This window comes from Pipistrellus kuhlii, unplaced genomic scaffold (genome assembly GCF_014108245.1).
Source record: "Pipistrellus kuhlii isolate mPipKuh1 unplaced genomic scaffold, mPipKuh1.p scaffold_m20_p_2, whole genome shotgun sequence".
NCBI lineage: Eukaryota > Metazoa > Chordata > Mammalia > Chiroptera > Vespertilionidae > Pipistrellus > Pipistrellus kuhlii.
The window spans coordinates 134,686,119-134,705,314 of record NW_023425515.1 but is presented as its reverse complement, the minus strand read 5'-3'; the positions used below and the strand labels follow the sequence as shown (position 1 = coordinate 134,705,314).

At 44.1% G+C, this 19,196-nt stretch overlaps 2 protein-coding genes across 3 annotated transcripts in view; one reads left to right on the top strand and one right to left on the bottom strand.

Moving 5' to 3' along the window:
* SELENOF (selenoprotein F) overlaps positions 1 to 1,906 on the bottom strand; it is a 30,377-nt gene extending 28,471 nt beyond the window's left edge. The window contains exon 1 of the mRNA XM_036445665.2: positions 1,754 to 1,906. Coding sequence (XP_036301558.1) covers positions 1,754 to 1,828 — 75 coding nt within the window. The 5' untranslated portion in view covers positions 1,829 to 1,906. The remainder of the gene's footprint in view (positions 1 to 1,753) is intronic.
* A 421-nt stretch (positions 1,907 to 2,327) lies between these two features.
* HS2ST1 (heparan sulfate 2-O-sulfotransferase 1) overlaps positions 2,328 to 19,196 on the top strand; it is a 148,991-nt gene continuing 132,122 nt past the window's right edge. Inside the window, exon 1 of one of the 2 annotated variants that reach the window (XM_036447951.2) lies at positions 2,328 to 2,861. In XM_036447951.2, coding sequence (XP_036303844.1) covers positions 2,738 to 2,861 — 124 coding nt within the window. In that variant the 5' untranslated portion in view covers positions 2,328 to 2,737. The remainder of the gene's footprint in view (positions 2,862 to 19,196) is intronic. The other variant, XM_036447952.2, reaches the window with a different exon arrangement.

Here is a 19,196-nt window from a genome sequence, read left to right as displayed (position 1 = left end):
TAGGCTTTAGGGTGCATTGCAGCTTTTGCTCTTTAGGAGTGCTGCCCTGAGACCACCAGGAGAAGAAGTGTCTGGCCTACTGGAGGATGAGAGGGGACAAAGAGAACCAAGTGGCCTCAGCTGACAGTAAGCACCAACTAAAAATGAAGCCATCCCAGGTCTTTCAGTCTAGCTGACTTACTAACACAGGACAGCTTGCATAAATGAGGCCAGAGGCAATCAACAAAGGAACTGCTCAGAATCATGAGAAATCATTACTCTAAGCCAGTGTTTCCCAAAGTGTGGTTCACGTACCCCCAGGGGTACGGGAAGAGTTTGGTGGGGGGTACGCGTTGCACCGGAGTTTGGTGGGGATATGCACTGCACCATGCTTAGCTGCGCCTAATTCTACGTTCTCATGAGTACGAGGGATACTCAGCATTATGAAAATTATAGAAGGGGGACACATATGTCAGTTTGGGAAACACTGCAAGCTATTAAGTTTTGAGAGTATACAGCCATAGATAAAGAAACAGCCAGAGATTGAAAAATAAAGAGAAGGCAACTTGGAATGTTATTCCTTTTTTAATTTTTGCATGATGATGAACTCAAGTCATCTAAGTATTTGCAAAAAAAAGTCTTGATTAGAAAGTTTAGAGAGGGTTCACCCCGTAATTTCTAAGGCACCAAAACCTGAATAATGAGTACTGTCATGCTAACTACAATACAAAAGGAAATCATTCACCTCTACCTATGGCTGCAAAAGCAAACTGTGGGATCCTCAAACCCCTCGATAAAAGAAAAGCAGAGGTATTCACTGAGGCCTTCGATGGGCCTTAATTCCCCCAAACCTTGGATAAATCAGTTAACCCAGGTCTCCTGGGAAAAACTCTTCAGGCTCGTTAAGAATACCTGAAGAATTAAGCTGATAAAAGAAATGTGTGATCGCAGCATAGTGCCATTAAAAGTGTTACGCACAAAGCAAACAAGGATTGCAAACTCTTTAGGAGGAATTAACCAATATTAAGTTGTTCGTGGTGAGTAGGAAAATAAGTAAAAACTAGCCTTTCCTTAAAGAACGCATCTGCTCTGTTGAAGAAAAATGAAGTTTAAACGAGATGAAGACTGTCATTTTAGAAAATCCATTAAAAAGTAAGTTACTATGCTTTAGTACGCCAGAAAATACGGTATATAGAGTAGCTGCTTTTCTTGCAACAATGTTGCATAAAACTACACACACACACACACACCACCCCTGCAGTGCATCCACCCATGTGAATGTCGGAGACCGGAGATAAAGGCTGTCTATGAATTGAGAGAACACTAAAAATTGAGAGGAAGGAGTACATAGGAAGTGCACCTTGTACCAAAGACTTGTGGGCTTTTCTTTTAAGATTTGGGAATCTTGTCATAAAGAACGGCTTTATTTCCTCCCGTTAACAAGCAATGTTCATTGCTTTCCAAAATTCATTGCCTTTCTCCCCGTTGGTGTGATTTACATTTTTTTTTTTTTTCGGCAGGAACTCTGCAAGAGAAGATAAATGCTCAAGATAGTCGGAAGCCAGGAGCCAGAACCGTTAGGAGCCCCGCGCCGGGAAGGATAAGCATCAGATGAGGAAACAGCCACGTCGCACTCCGGCCGCAGCGGCGGCTAAGGAAGCCCAGCCCTCCCACCCTTCCCAAGCGTGACTCCCAGATGTGACCCAGGGGCCCGTCCTCCTCGGCGCAGCCTCCCACCCGCCGGGGTGCTGCCGCGTAGGTGATCTCCACTCACCGCTTGAAGCACAGCCGCCAACAGCAACCTCAACCCAAACGCCGGCCCAAGCCATGGGCTCGGCCCAGCCGCCATCGCTACCGCCTCCCCCGGTCTCCGGCTGCCCAAAGGTCCCCTCAGCCAGGGGAGTCCACGCCAGAGCCTGACTTAAAACAGGCTGCTGAGGAGCGGCTGCCACCAAATCTGTCCGTCTGCAGACAGGGATCGCCCAAGGGCATACGGAAGCTGAAACACCTTTACATTGGATATGGATATAAAACCGTGGGTCCTTTCGATACCCACTATCAGGCACTTTCCTAAACTCCCCAAATCTGTGCTGCTAAGGTTTCCTTCCTTTCATTCACGACATTAGCCTAATCAGCCGAGAAGCTCCGCCCCCGTCCGTGTCGGCCAGCCTCCTTCCCCAAATCTACCCAATCTAATGCCGCTTTGCTTGATGCCGCTGGGGTTCTGCGGTCCAATCAGCACAACCTAGCGGGAGCAGAGGGCGGAGCCTCTGGTTGCCAAGCAGCGTACGTGGGTGCGTGCGCCTGGTGGCGGCGAGGGGTGGGCAGGGGGCGGGGCCGGGGGCGGCGCAGCCGCAGCCGCAGCGCTGGCGGAGAGGAGCGCGCGGCCGCGAGCACAGGAGGGAGGGAGGGAAGGAAGGAAGGGAGCAAGGTAGGCAGGCTGGCAGGCAGGCGCGGGGGTCGGTGACTGAGGCAGCGGAGGGAGGCGAGAGCTCGGCAGCCGCAGCGCGGGCTTTTGGAGCGGGCAGCCGTCGAGTCGCCCGGGAAGAAGCGGGCACCGGCGGCGGCGTCGGTGCTGGCGCCTGGGGGCGGGGGACTGGGAGGCAGCGAGGGGGGTCGCTGCGGTGGTGCTCTCCGCTTGTCGCGCTCTCCTCGCCTTTCCGCCGGCTCGGCGGGCTCCTCCCGGCGTCTTTCCTCGCCTCCGGGGCTGTGCTCCCCGCCCCCCCGCGGTATGTCTTGATCCCGAGCAGCGGGTTTCATGGGGCTCCTCAGGATTATGATGCCGCCCAAGTTGCAGCTGCTGGCGGTGGTGGCCTTCGCGGTGGCGATGCTCTTCTTGGAGAACCAGATCCAGAAGCTGGAGGAGTCCCGATCGAAGCTAGGTGAGGAGCAAGCAGAAGCCACTCCGGACTGAGTGCGCGGTGTGGAAGGGGGGGCCGGGCCGGGGAGGCGCTGCAGCCCGAGCAAGCGGGCGTTCGCCTAACCTGGGGTCTGGTGTGGCGGCTGGAGGCTGAGAAAGGTTGCAGAGAGAGAGAGAGAGAGAGAGAGAGAGAGAGAGAGAGAGAGAGAGAGAGAGAGCGAGAGCTGAGGACATGGAGAGCACAAGATCCAAGAAGAGTGTGAATAAAGCTTGAGGGCTGTGCTGGGCTCTCGAGGTCACTGGACAGAGATAGCGAGGTCGGGCTTCCTAGAGCCAAAAACGTTACCCCCAAAGTAGGCATTCCGCGGGGAGAGAGCAAGACAAATCCAAACTCGGTGGGGACAGAAACGTGCAGCCTGTGTGTGTGTGTTCTCTTACAAGTCGCCCAGAAAGCCCGGGCAATGTCAGGCGAGGGGTACTCTTCATTTGAGATGTGGGCACCTGGATACAGAATCGTGAGGATGGGGAGGTCCACGCGGGGATCGATGCGCAGGAATGGAGGGAGATCCTGGGCATGCTGGTGAGCAAAAGAGATGCACTGTAGTGAGTTGCACTCTTGTGCTGGGGGCAGCAAGGGACCACACAACGGACGGGAGACATAAGCTGTCCAGGTAGGACAGGAAAGCAGATAAAGCGCTTCAACGAGATACTGAAAAGAGGCATTCTCCTGGCTTTTACATTTGATTTTTTTTTTTTTAGTAGTGCCAAACTGATTAATATTTTGGCCTTAAGAGAGGAATATGTATCTGTACATTGCCTCGCGGCAATGTTTATGACTTTAGAGGAGGGGACGCTGAATTACCAAGATCTAAGTTCATGAAGGGAAAAGCAAGATTAAGCAAAAAGTTAACCATATAGTTAAGTACCGTAAGGAGCTAACAATGCTTGCTTTAATGGGTGAGGAGGTCTGAAATGCAAAAAGTTGGACAGTGAAGTGAAAGACCAGAAAAATGCACAGACTTAATAAGTACTTTCAGAGTAGAAGGGAACTTTGGCATTTGGGAGGAGCACAGAATGGGCAGGGGGGCGTAAAAAGAATGTGAGCGATACATTTTGATTTAAAAATGTACTTGGCACTTAAAAATCAGTTCAAGAGCCCATACTTTGAATATGGAAAAGTAATATGAAGTGTTTTTATGCATACATTTTCACCTCAGTGTCGTTTTAAGTACTTTTTTTTTGAGAAGCAAGCAATAAAATACCAGCAGCAGTATAATTTAGACTCAGAAGGAATAGCTTAGCTGCTGCTGTGGGTAATGAACAGTATTTGAGACAAATGTATCAGGAAATAATTGTAACATTGTCAATAGTAGCTGACTATTTGTTGTTTTGGTAGAATTTGCAAAAAGCCTTGGAGATATAAAGAGTATCAAATCCAATTGAAGTGCAACTAAAGTTGAAGAGGAGTTAAGGATAATTAGTCCTCAACTCAAGGGTAAAACTTACCCTTTACAGTTTTGAAGAGATAATCAAATTTATTTACTGTGATTTTATTAATGAATCCTGTATGATGGGAAAATATTCACTTTAAGTATTGAAGGTTGATCAATACACTTTTTCTTTTGTTTGGATCCATTTAGCAGCATCCAGGGTCATATTCTGGCCTCATTAATGATCCAGCTTTACAGGAAAAAAAATGACTTAGAGAGATTGGACAGGTTAAAATTGAAGTTTGTACTTATTCTTTGTTGAATGGCTATATTCTTAGACACAGTATGGTGGATTAGGATAATTTTAAGTTTTTATTTTTTCTCCTTGCCTAACATTGTTTTCATAATACCTGAAAGTGTTTTTCATAGACACAACCTTAATGATTTTAAAAAGAGAGTTATCGGAAGATGAGAGCCACAGCTAGAAAATAACCTGGTGGGTTGTTTTGTTTCGTGTATGATTTTTGTTTGTTTGTTTGTTTTTGTTTTTTTTCTTTACAAGAAAGAAAATTTTAGCCTGGCCAGCATGGCTCAGTGGTTGAATGTCAACTTATGAACCAGGAGGTCACAGTTCAGTTCCCTGTCAGAGAACATGCCCAGGTTGTGGGCTTGATTCCTGGTGTGGGTTGTGCTGGAGGCAGCTGGTCGATGTTTCTATCTCATACTCCATTCCTCTCTGAAATCAACACAATATCATTTAAAAAAAGAGAGAAAATTTAAATTCCAATAAATATGGATCAAACAAAATCATTCTAAAAAAATGAGCCAAGAAATACAAGACACTTGAATTTATACTCTAGAGATGCAAAAATAAGGCAAATAAAATATCTTGCTTTATATCAGTTATCTTTTGGTTTAAAAAGTCTTGTAAAAGGCAGTACTAAAACAGATGTTGCCAGTTGGTAATCTTCCTTAGAAAAGGAAGGCAGGAGAAGGCATAGTTTGACAACCAGACTCAGTGCTAGGCACTTATATATGTGATATTTTTATTTAATCTTTCAAGAACACTATAGAAAGCCATTTTTATAAATGCAGGAACAGTCTGAAAGATTATATAACTTGATCACATAGCCAGTAAGTATTAGAACCAGTGTTGAAACACAGGTTACATCTGATTTCAAGTCAAATGTATTCCCTTAATTATACCAGGCTGGTTGGGACTTTATATTAACACTAGTGGCTGGGTGCATGAAATTTGTGCACATTAAAAGAATTAATTAGAGGAAATATTTTAATATTGCTATTTTGCCCTTTCTCTATAATAGAAGTGTCAGAAATGAAAGAAAATTGGTAAAATGTATATGAAAATCTTCCTTCTGTCAGAGTCTGGGGCGCACTGCGGGACTCAGAGTCAAGTCCCTGACCACCCTTGAAATTGTGCAAGACTTAGACCTGGCCGGCCCCACCCCCATTGGGTGAGACCCAGACCTGGCTGGCCCACCCCCGTCAAGCCCCATTGGGTGAGGGGGGGGGGGGCAAAGCCTCAGGACCCCTGTCAAATCCTGCCGGGCAGGGGGTTTAGCCTCAGGTCCCCTGCCCCAGAGCGAAGGGTGTGGCCTGAGGCCCTCTGGCCTAGCACCGGGGTCTCGGGTGTACCTTGAGGTCCCTGGTCAAGCCCCACCAGGCAGGGGGTGTGCCTGAGGTCCCCCAGCTAGGTGCCAGGGCGGGGTTGTGGCCTCAGATCTCCTGGCCTGGGGCAAAGGTCGTGGTCTGAGCTCCCCTGGCCTGGCACTGGGGCAAGGGGGTGCATCTTGAGGTCCCCCGGCCCAGCACCTGCCGGGAAGCACACCTTGAGGTTCCCTGTCAAGCCCTGCTGGGTAGGGGGGGTGGCCGGATCCCCAGTCAAGCCCCGATGGGCGAGGGTTGCAGGGGGGGGGGGGTGGGCACTCAGCCTCAGGTCCCCTGCCCTGGTTCATTTCCTTGCATCCTCAGATCCCTGCTGATTGCTCCTTAAGGCTCATTACCGGAACTTGGCCTCTGCTGTGGTTATAGCCATCTTGTGTTACAGAAAAACCCCGCCTCCGCTGTGGGTGCAGCCACTTTTGTGACAGCGTGATGATCAATTTGCATATTCACTCTTTATTAGATAGGATCATACTAAGATTTAGCAATTTGAATAGAATTTTAAAAATGTAATGTCACGTTAATTGCATTTATTGTGAAGAATGAATATCATTTTGAGAAAATCCAATTTCTGACACAAAGGAATTGGTTTAGTGTAATGTCTGGCTCTTGTTTATATCTGTATAATGAACATAATTATATTACCCAATGAAGCAACTGAAATAGCTTATTTCTGCTAAAGGAAAAAAAAAAGTGTGGTGGTTTTCTGTAAGTGTAAAGTTACAATATTAAAAAGCATTTTTATTTTGGCATTAGAAAAACTATTAAACACTTTTGCTCTTAAAAGTAGTTTTTATTGTTTATTTTTTCTGTTGTGTTGTAAAAGATTCCAAAAGATTGTGTTGCCTGGTAGTGCTTTATGTACCTTGATTTAAGAGTATTTTGATGGCGAAACCCTAACAGAGCAATAAATGTGCTCAAAATTTAGCTGTATTCATTGACTACTTGGGAAATTAACTATATAAAAAGGAATTAATTAAAAAAAAACCAATATCACACAAATAGGTTTTTTTTTGTTTTTTGTTTTTAACAAATATGGGATTATGGTATACATGTTACCCTGTACTTTGCTTTTTTTCAGTTAATACTATAGACATTCTTTCCAGGTTCGTACATACAAGTTTAACTTACTCATTTAGATAACTGTATAATATTGCATAGTTTGCATGTATCATAAATTATTAAGCTGTTATGCCAATAATGACCATCAAGCCCCCAGCCTGTTTTTGTTTTTTTTATAATTTATTTTCTTGGTAACAATGTTACAAGAAGCATCCTTATTTGTCCATTACCTCCTTGTGTGTTGATAGCATTTTCACTAGGATAAATTCTCTTGTCTATGGGATTGTTGCGACAGGATATATGTATTTTATAATATAAGAGATTTTAAAATTTGTTTTCCAAAAAACTAGTTTTCCAAAAGATTATAGTAATCTACCCTGCTAAAACACACTCACAAACACTGAATACTGTAAGCATTTAATTTTTTGTCAGTCTGAAGCTGTTAAATACGTTGTTCCATTAATTTACATTTCATCAACTTCTAAATGTTTAGTTATGAGTTCATTTTCATTTTTCTATTGGGTAATTTATCTTGCCAATTTTTAGGTTTTTGTTTTAAGTATTATAATTAGTAATCTTTTATCTGTCATACGTTTTACATCTTTTTTTTCCAAGTCTGTCATTTGCCCTTTGACTTAATGGTGCATTTTGCTTATAAAGAAATTACAACAATTACATAGTTTCTTATTCTTGTTTAAGAAGACTTCCCCCAATCGAGATTATGTGCATTCTCTATATTTTGTTACTGTATTTTATAATTTTTAGTTTTTTTTACATTTAGCTCATTAAAGCATTCATATGTTTATAGAGATTTATTATAATATCTCAATGAATAGCCACTTATGGCAAATACTAGTGGCCCAGAGCACGAAATTTGTGCACATTAAAAGGGGGACCCAGAGTCAAGTTCCTGCCCACCCACATGCATCTCAAAATTGCGTAAGACCCAGACCCGGCCTCCCCTTCCCCACATTGGGCTAGATCCAGACCTGGCCAGTCCCACCCTTGTCAAGCCCCTGGGCATGGGGTGTAGCCTCAGGAACCCCTGGTCCTGCGCCAGGATGAGAGGTGTGGCCTGAGATCCCCAAGATGGGAAGGGGGCATGCCTTGAGATCCTATGTCAAGCCTGCTGGGTGGAGGGCATGGCTTGAGGTCCCCTGTCAAGCCTCGCCAGGCAGGGGGAGGAGTGCAGCCTCAGGTCTCCTATAATAATAATCTCTCTCTCTGCTGGATTAGTTTAGTTTTTGGTCTTTATTGTATTAGACCTGTGAGCAGAAGTTGATCACTTCCTCTTTTTTGATAAACTTACTTTACTTGACTTCCAAGATACTATACTCTTGGTTTTCTTCCCACCTAACTGGTCACTTCTTTGTCTTCTGTGTTAGATTCTTCTTTTCTCCTCAAGCTCCTAACTAAGAATATTCCAGAGCTCAGTTCTTCATTTACTCTCCCTTCGTTGGTGATTTATATGCTTACAACTTCCAAATATATATTTCTAAATCAGACCTATTTCCTGAACATTAGATTAATGTTATTTGGCTGCCCACTTGAAATTTTCTTTGAGTAATTGGTAGACTTCTCATACTCAATATCCAAAATGGGTCTTCTGATTTCTGTCCACTGCCTTACCTCATCTAATCCTAACCCATTTTATCTCTGACCTGTCTCCATTCATCTCGTTGCTAGAGGTTTTTTTTAAAATTATTTTTATTTATTTATTTATTTTTACATATTTTATTAATTTTTTTTGCCCCCCTCCATCCCTCCCACACATCCTCTCCCTCCCCAGAGTTTTGTGTCCATTGGTTGTACTTATATGCATGTATAAAAGTCCTTCGGTTGATCTATTATCTCCTCCAGATCTTCCTCCCCTCCCCACTGTTATTTGACAGTCTGCCTGTTGCTTTACTTTCTCTATATCTGTCTCTTGGTTCATCAGTTTATAATGATCTTTATCATCCACCAATGAGTGAGGTCATGTGGTGTTTCTCCTTCATTGATTGGCTTATTTCACTCAGCATGATGTTCTCCAATTCCATCCAGGTTGCTGCAAATGATGAGAATTCCTTCTTTTTTATGGCAGTATAGTATTCCATTGTGTAGATGTACCATAGTTTTTGGATCCAATTATCTGCTGACGGGCACCTAGGCTGTTTCCAAATTCTGGCTATTGTAGATTGTGCTGCTATGAACATAGGGGTGCAATTATCCTTTCTGATTGGTGTTTCTAGTTTCTCGAGATATATTCCTAGAAGTGGGATTACTGGGTCAAATGGGAGTTCCATTTTCAGTTTTCGTTGCTAGAGTTTTACTTGTCTTTCCTTTTTCTCACACTCTGTTTCTACTGTCAGAAAAATCTTGTTAGCCTTACCTTCAAAATATTTCTAGACTGTGACTACTGCTCAACATTTTCACTGTAACCATCCTAATTCAGGGTACTCATTATTTCTTCCCTGGATTACTGCCATGTCTTAACTAGTTTGTCTCCTTCCACACTTGCTTCCCTACAAACTATTCTTAATATAACAGCTAGAGTAATAGTTTTTAAATGTAAATCAAATCATGTTAATCTTTTGCATAAATCTTTAGAAGCTTCCTGAATCAGTTACTCTAGCTGTTTTTTTGTTTTTTTTTAAACAAAGTTCACAATTATATTGGATAAACACAATAAAATACTTTTTTATTCTTATTGATGTATAAGGTGACCATTTTGGGATGATTTTCCTCTGCACGGGTGATTCAGGGTCTTTGTGTGCCTTCTGTATGTAGTTCTGCCATCCCCTCAGACTTCAGAGTTCTCTGCTGTCAGCCAGAGGAGAAACAAGACAGAGTGAAGGGTGAGCAAGTCCCCCTTTCTAAACTTCTTTGGTCTCTTTTATCCTCAGTTTATTGACATGGACTCATCACCACCTACATGTGAGGGTGGAGGCTGGGAAATGGGGTTTTTAGTTGACAGTCATTTACCAGTTAAAATTAGATACTATGGGAAGAGGGAGCATATACATATTTGAATTTTCTGAATCCCTTTGAATAAATCAATCTCTCTCTCTCTCTCTCTCTCTCTCTCTCTCTCTCTCTCTCTCAGCAATCGCCTAAGCAATCGCCAACAGGTCGGCCGGTCTGTGATGCGCACTGACCACCAGGGGGCAAATGCTCAATGCAGGAGCAGAAACCACAGGCATGGAAATATGGAACAGACTGAGGAATCTCAGAGGGAAGGGGGAAAGGAGAGGACGGGAAGAGATTAACCAAAGATCTTATATTCATACCAGAGTCCCAATGCACGGATTCATGCACTGGTAGGTTCCCTCAGCCTGGCCTGCGAGGATTGGGCTGAAACTAGCTCTCCGCCATCCCCGGAAGGGGTTCCAGATTGTGTGTGGGCGCAGGCCAGGGGACCCCACTGGTGCACGATTCCATGCACTGGACCTCTGGTATATTATAAAAGATATAAAAGATAGTTAGGCTTATTATATGACTCAGAATATAAACTGTTGTTAATGTTCTGTGTGAATGTGAAAAATGTATATTTTGTTGTTATTGGGGGAGTGTATGGTAAATGCCAATTAGGTCCTCTTGGTTGGGAAAATTGTTTTGTTTTTTTCTGCCTACTTGTTCCTTCAATTATAAAGAGAGCAATTTTGAAGTCTCTGGTGATAATAGTGGATTTATCTATTTTTCCTTGAAGTACCATTGTTCTTTGCTTCATGTATTTTGAAGTACTCTGTTCATGAACATTTAGGAATGGCATGTCTTCTTGATTAATTCATCTCTTTTTCATTATGAGACCCTCTTTATCCTTGGTGATATTCTTTGCTCTGAAACTTGGTCTGATACTAATATAGCCATTTTTTGACTAGCATCAGCATAGGGTATCTTATCTCATTTTAAAAATATTAACTTATTTGTATTTTTTAATTTAAGTAGATTTCTTGTAGGCAGTATGTATTTGGAGCTTTCATTTAATTTTACAATCTCCCTTGGAAATAGGGGTACTTAGAACATTTTCTTATTTGAATGTAAGCAGAGTTTATTGGAGCTGTGAAATTACAATGTGTACACAAAACTAGAATTCAGAAACACTTTACAGTTATTCTCTACATTTTCATTTGTTCATACAACAGTTCTCTTGCTGTTGAAACAAAATGAAAAAAAAAAGAAATAAAATGAGGAAAAATATTCCTCCTATACTATATAATAAAGAAGCAATATGCAAATTAACTCTCACGCCCTCACAAGATGGCTGGCTACAACCAGGCCAGCAGGGGAGTTAGGAAGGGATGACCAAATGACTGAACAGTAGGTTGCATGGGGCAATCAGACCTGCAGGGGGGTTAGTGAGGTGTGACCAAACCACTGAACAGCAGGCTTTGTGGGGTAACCAGGCCAGCAGGGGGCACAGTTGGGGGCAACCAGGGCAGCAGGAGGGGCAATTGGAGGTAATTAAGCTGGCAGGGGGTAGTGAGGGGCAGTCAGGTTGGCACACAGAAGCAGTGAGGGGCTATCAGGCCGGTGGAGGGGGGGCCAGTTAGGGGCGACCAGGTAGACAGGCAGGTGAGCGACTAGGAGCCAGCAGTCCAGGATTGTGAGAGGGATGTTCAACTGCCTGCAGTCGGATATCCCCCAAGGGGTCCAGGATTGGAGAGAGTGCAGGCTGGGCTGAGGGGATTCCCTCCCCCATGTAGGAACTTTATGCACTGGGCCTCTAGTTCAAGTCATAGAAAATTTTTAAAAAGACTGGTGCTAATTTCACTGATTGTTGTACAAAATTCTACATAAATTACAGGAAGAAAATAAAGCAAAGTCACAGTTCATCCTTCATCTCATACAAGCATTTACTGTAAGTATTGATATGATTAGGTTTATATATGAGTTTTTTAAAATATATTTTTATTGATTTCAGAAGGGGGAGGGAGGGAGGGAGAGAGAGAGAGAGAGAGAGAGAGAGAGAGAGAGAGAGAGAGAGACATTTTATTTATTTCAGAGAGAAAGGGAGAGTGTGAGAGATAGAAACATCAAGAAAGAGAATCATTGATGAGTGAGAATCATTGATCTGATGCCTCCTACACGTCCCACAATGGGGATCAAGCTTGCAACCTGGGCATGTGCCCTGACTGGGAATCTAACCGTGACCTCCTGGTTCATAGGTCGCTGTTCAACCACTGAGCCACGCTGGCTGGCTAGTACACACACACACACACACACACACACACGTTATACTCGCACTACTTTTAAGATTGTCACTAGGTTTTTTTTTGTTTTTTTGTTTTTAAATCAATCTTTATTGTTCATATTATTACAAAGGTTCCTCATTTCTTCCCCCCTCCACCAGGTTTCCCCCCCCCCCCTCCCCCCCCTCCCCATCCTCATTGTCCTCATCTATAGGTGCACAGTTTATGTTCAGTCTCTTCCTCCCTCCCTTTCCCCGATAGTAAATCCCTTTTCAGATAGTAAATCAGTTACTTAGCATTTTCTCATATCAATAATACCTCCACATGCCCAATGATACACTTCACACAAAAGACATTTCCAAATAGGTCAACCAGCCTCATCCAGGCCCCACCCAAGGCACTCACAGATCAACACCCCAGCGCTATACTAAATCAACACATCCAGATCTAAGCCTTCATCACTTGATTCAACAGACCCTCAAGTTCCCACAAAAGTTTCTAGCCATGTCTGAGAGGCAGCCGTGGGGCAGGGGCAGGTGAGGAGCGAGCTGTTCTGGGTCTGGCCTCTGTTGCTCTGGTTCGTTCCACAACCAGCTGCTCCCGGTCTGGTCACTGCCGCTCCTGACCTAGTTGCTTTGGACTTGGCTGCTGCTGCTCCGGGCCTGGCTGCACCCAACCGGCTGCTCTGGGCCCGGGTGCTTTGGGCCCGGCCGCTCCAGGCCTGGCCACTCCCAGCCTGGCAGCTGCTGCTCCGGGTCTGGCCACTCCCAGCCTGGCAGCTGCACCTCCGGGCCTGGCCACTCCCAGCCTGGCAGCTGCTGTTCCGGGCCTGGCTGCACCAGACCCGGTTGTTACGGGCCTGGCTGCTCCCAGCCTGGCAACCGCTGCTCCGGGCCTGGCCGCACCCGACCCGGCTGCTCCGGGCCTGGCTGCTCCCAGCCTGGCAGCTGCTGCTCCGGGCCTGGCCGCACCAGACCCGGCTGCTCCGGGCCTGGCCGCTCCCAGCCTGGCAGCCGCTGCTCCGGGCCTGGCCGCTCCCAGCCTGGCAGCCGCTGCTCCGGGCCTGGCCGCACCAGACCCGGCTGCTCTGGGCCTGGCCGCTCCCAGCCTGGCAGCTGCTGCTCCGGGCCTGGCCGCACCCGACCCGGCTGCTCTGAGCCCAGCTGCCCCGGTCCCGGCCGCTCCGAGTCTGGCTGCTCCTGGCCTGGATGCTCCAGGCTTGGTTACTGCTATTCTGGGCCTGGCTGCTCCCAACCCGGCTGCTCTGGGCCCGGCTTTTCCGGGTCTGGGTGTTCCTGGACTGGCCACCCTGGGCTTGGCCGCCTCCGCCTCAGGCCTGGCTGCCACTGCTCCAGGTCTGGCTGCTCCAGTGCTGGCTGTTGATGCTCTGGTTCTGGCTGCTGCTGCTCTGGGGCCTGGCTGTTGCTGCTCCGGGCCCGGCTGCCACTGCCTTGTGCCTGGCCACTCTAGGCCTGGCCGCCACTGTTCCAACATTCTGTCCTTTTTTTTTTTTTTTAAAAAAAACACGCATTTATGTTGCAATGTTGGCTGGTGAGTTGAGTTCTGACTTAGTCTTTGATTTTTCAAGATCTTCTTTGTATTCTTTCTTAAGTAATTTTACTATCTTTTGCTCTCACTTGATTTCTTCACATTGAGAACTTCTTTGGTTTCTTCCTCCTTGTCCTGGGAGCTCAGCAGGTTGGCCTGTGGCACCCCTTTGTTCTGCGCGGGCTCCTGCGCTGCTTTAGCCTGTTGTCTGGGTCGGCGCCGCCCAGGAAGCAGCCCCCAGCCTTGGCTCCGTTGCCCGCGCTCAGCGGTTGAAGGCTCAGGGGCACCCCCCCACCCTGTGGGCCCCGTCGCCTGGCTCCTTGCTGGTGCCCGGCTGGCTGGTATCCGGCAGGGGCTCCTGCTCCTTGTCGCGTTCCTCCAGTCTGGAGCTTTTTTTTCTCCTTCCCGCTAGGGGAGTCTAGGATCAGAGTCAACAGACTGCCCTCTGTGCGCAGTGTGCGCGACTCTGGGGGCTCCGATTTTCGTCGCTCCCCTGAGATTCTGCCTCACAGCCCCGTCTCCCCCTGCCTGAGCCTGGGTCCCCAGGGTCTGGCCTCGAACTGGGGTTCAGAGCAGTCGAAACTGGTGCCCAGCACGGCCGGAGCTCCTGTTTCCTTCCCTCCAGGGCAATCCCGCATCAGAGTCAACATTCCTTCCCTTGCAAGCAATGTGTGCGACTCCGGGGGCTCGGCCTTTCGCTGCTCTCCCAGGACTCCACCTCACAGCCCCGTCTCCCTCTGCTTGAGCCTGGGTCTCCAGGGATTGGCCTAGAGCTGGGGTTCAGAGCAGTCCAGACTGAGGCTCAGCGCTGCCGGAGGCTTTGTTTCTTCCAGCTAGGGTAATCCAGCATCAGAGTTAACATTCAGTCCTCTGCGCGCAATGTGCGCGCGACTCCGGGGGCCCTGCTTTTTGCTGCTCGCTTGGGATTCCGCCTCACAGCCCCGTCTCCCCCTGCCGGAGCCTGGGTCCCCAGGGTCTGGCTCATAACTGGGGGTCAGCGCTGCCGGTTCGGGGGTTCAGCCCTGGTCGGGGGTTTTATTTCCTTCCTGCTAGGGAACGCCAGGCAGCACCCAGCCCTCTCCTCCTCTCCGGCTGCGACCTCTCTGCGCACGCGTGCATGCGGGCCCGTAGCATGTCTCCATACCTTAGGCTTTTTTTCAGCTCCTCTGATTTTCCTTCTGGTTTTCTCTTTCCTTCTTGTTGTAGCATTTTCATTCAGTCGACTACCTGTAGCTCTGGGCGATGTCCACTCTACATTTTAGTTGTATTCCATTGAAATTGTTGTGTGCTGCTGCGGTTAGATGTCTACCTGAGCAGCCATCTTGGATCCTCCTCGTCACTAGGTTTTAAGTAATTTAATTACAACGGGCCTTGCTGTAGATTATTTATTTATTTATTTATTTATTTATTTATTTATTTTATGTCTCTAGTGCTTTGGGTTGGTCGAATTTCTTGGACTTGTGGTTTTATAGTTTTCATTAATTTTGGTATATTTTGGCAACTTTTGCTAAAAATTTTTTATGTATCTTTTTCTCCTTTGGGAACTCAATTTTTAAGGTATAATATAAAGGGACAATATCTTAAGTATTCAGTGATAAGTAATGCAATATTTTGAATATAGGAAGGAATGTTGGAGCTTTGAGTTAATTGAAGTTGTTGGATTAAAATAAAATCAGTAAAATCCTCCTTCAAACTTGTAATTGACTGTTGCTTATGTTAAGTCCCTGTTAAAATGAAACTAGTGTAGCCATCAGTTTTGACACAGATGCTTGATCTTATAGGACTAAGAAATTTGTGGTTCTTTTGTATTTGGATTTAGGAAGCTTCCTCTAATTGCCAGTCTTTAAAAAATATTTCACCATAGTTTTATTGCTTTTTTAACAAAATACACCCATTTCTTTAATAAAATTTTATCGCTTTTTAACAAAACACATCCATCTTAAGTATGGCGTGTTCCTGGTGTGTTACATACTGCTAACAGAAAACCAACTTAGCTCAGTTGATTCCTCCATAGAAAAGCTGATTAGAAAGATTGGCTAAACATGATCTTTAGGTATATTTTGATAGACAGTTTCTTTGTTAAATAGGATAGAATAAAAAGCATTCACTATTGTCCTCTAGAATAAATTTATCTTTTTTATTTTTATCAATTTTTGAAGATTAAAAAATGTATCAAATTTTGAAGGTAAAAAAAAAAAGCAGCCTGGCTGGTTTGGCTCAGTGGATAGAGCGTCAGCCTGCAGACCGAAGGGTCCCAAGTTCGATTCTGGTCAAGGGCACATACCTGGGTTACAGGCTCGGTCCAACATGCAGGAGGCAGCCAATCAATGATTCCCCCTCATCATTGATGTTTCTTATCTCTTCCTTTCCCTTCCTCTCTGAAATTAATAAAAACATATTTTTAAAAAGTAAACAAACTTCTGATGATATTTTAGTGTCTCAAAATAGGTTTCTCAGTGAGGAGAATTAGGACTGTGTGTGATTTTTGCTCCTGAACCTGGGGATTATTAGTGATAGTCTTTGACTAGAGATGAGCTTGTTCAGGAATGTCTGTTGATGAGATGCCATTGTGTACTCTTTTCCTGTTGTCTGAGGTTGGAACTCTGACTAATTAGACCTGTGACTAGTTATAGCCTAGTTCTTCCTCTTGACTACTTTGACTTCCCTCTCTCTGGTCTTTTATTTACTTGTTTAGAATATTTTCCTTCTTTACCCATGTTTCTTATATAGTATTTTGCTTTTCCCGCTAATGGTACTCCATCATAACTTCTGAAAATTCCTCAGAGAGTTATTGGGAAAGTCAAATGATCTTCAAAAGATATAGTGAATATGAAAATGTAAACTATAAAAATTACAATTATAATTTGTTGATAGTGATAGTAATGTATCTACTTTCTCTTTGGTGGTGTTGCCTTTTTGGTTTAATGGAGATTAGAGTTTGCATTTCTTGCTGCTTTCCCCAGTGCCTCACCTCGTAGGATCACACTTGTCTGGTAAGTGTTCAGGTAAATCAAATGATGTTACATGAGTTATAGATTTGACATTATGAATGCCTATTTCTTTCCTTTCTTAGGAAAGAGTAAAAGTCACTAATAATAATGAATATTATTATTTGCTCCTAAAGATAGAGATCTATTTACTTTTATGTAAATTATCAATAAGCTCTGGCTTTTTATTTTTATTGACTAGAGCCCCAGCACTTGATATTGTGCCAGACCCAGAGTTCTGCCTGCAGTCGCAGGACCCATAGTCCCTTCCATCACCATGGAACTCATCAGTGCCCCTTCTGGTGACCTGTCATTTGGTCGTTCCCGTGTTACAGCCACTGGCCTTTTATAATATAGATTTTAGAGAGGAAGGGAGCAGGAGACAGAGATAGAAACATCAATGATGAGTTGTTTCCTTCACACCCCTTACTGGGAACCGAGCTCTCAACGAAGGTATGTGCTCTGATCCTGACCGGGAATCATGCCATGACCTCCTGGTTCATATGTCGGTGCTCAATCACTGAGCCACACTGGTGGCTTTTTAACATGCCTGAACTTTCTTCACTCTTTCCAACTAATCTTTGCCAACTTGGTGTTTTAAGGATAAACTTTTATAAAATGCAAAGTAAGTTTGAATTGTGATGGGGAATTTCTTGGCATGTGCATACATGTGTAAAATAGCTCCTTAGCTTCTAAATATTTTTTAGAGCTCTGATGATAGTCAAACTAGTGAAGAAAGAGGAACCCGAGCTTATTTATTCACTATAGAAAAAAGTTTTATATGTTAGTTCCTTTACTGTCATTTTTCCCATAATGATTCATTGTCATATTCTCAAACAGAGGGGGAAAAATATGTTCGGTGTCCTTCATTTTAATTTATGAATTTCAACTTTAAATAAATTTAAACTATGTATAGTAGGTTGTACTTTTACAATTATTCCTGGAATTATAAGTATCCCAAAGAATCTTTGGGACACAGGTTCAAAGGCTTTTAAATCAGGTCAACATTTATTTGCCATTCTGCACTCATAAAATTTGGTAGGCCAGAATGATAGAGACTATGTTGTGACCACCTCTTTCATCATATAGTATTGCTACTTCTTTATTTCTTGCAGTATAGTATTATTCTTAATTACTGGTCAACCTGTGAAATTGATATATACAGTTTCATGATTAGAGCAATGATTTGATTTGCATATTACAGTAATTTTTTATGTTTGTGGGTAACTCTTGGTTTTTCTAATTAGCAATGAAAACATTTTTAATGAGGTGCGGATTTGTTGGGCGCTCCATTTACTTTTATTTCAATGGTGCCTTCAAGACTTTCCTTAATTCATTTCTTAGTGAGTTTACTGATTCAGAATTGAGGAGGACAGAATTAAAGAACTCCATGAATCTTTGACCCATCCTTCCTTTATTCTCATATGAAGTATTGGTACCCATAAGTGGAGACTATGTCTTAATTTTCATTTGGGTTACAAAAATTTAAGCATATGTTAGTCTAGGCCTTTAGGATAATTTTCTAGAAGAAAATTATCAAGAGAACCTATAATTTCCTAAGTAGATTGTATTCTGAATTTATAACAACACTAGAGGCCCGGTGTATGAGATTTGTGCATTGGGGGTGGGGGGGCATTACTCAGCCCAGGCTGCATCCAAAGCTGGCAGTAGGACATTCTTAGTGCTGCCCCTCGATGCAGGAGAGGCTCCCACCACCTACACTGCGCTCTCCTTGAGCCTGGCTTCTGGCTGAGCAGAGCTCCCCCTATGGGAGAGCACTGATCACCAGGGGCAGCTTCTGTGTTGAGCATCTGCCCCCTGGTGATCAGTGCGTATCATAGTGACCAGTCATTCTGCCATTGGGTCAGTTTTCATATTAGCCTTTGATTATATAGGATTGTGAAAATGGGCTTTATTTTGCTTTTTTTTGTTTGTTTTTTATTTAAACAATGGACACCATTCTTTTCCACTGTCCTCCACCTTGAATTATTAGTTTAATATGAAAACTTTTACCTGCCTGCCTGAGTATGTAAGATTTTGTATGTTCTTACATGTCTACAATACTTAGGTGCATATAGTAACATTGGCTCTTATAGGGGAAATGCTAAGTATTGATAAAACTTACAGTATGTTGAATGAATGCTTTGGAATGACCAGTTAATGGGGGAAAATAATGTTCTTTGAGATAAGAGGTAGTTCTAAAATTTACTTAGTGAAAATAGTAGGTTATTTTATAGTCTCCAAAAATGGAGATCTATGTGATGTGTGTTATAGCTGGTTTTCAGATTTTGATTTACTTAAATGGTGGTCATTATAGTTAAAAGTTTGCAATTGATTTCCTTACTTGAATTATACATTTTTTTCATGTTTATCATGCATTTTAATCCTATTATTCCTGAAAAATTGTTGAGATTTACAATATCCCTCTAATATGGAATGCATGAAAAAGGCAGAATGAGGTAGGAAAAGAGTTAAA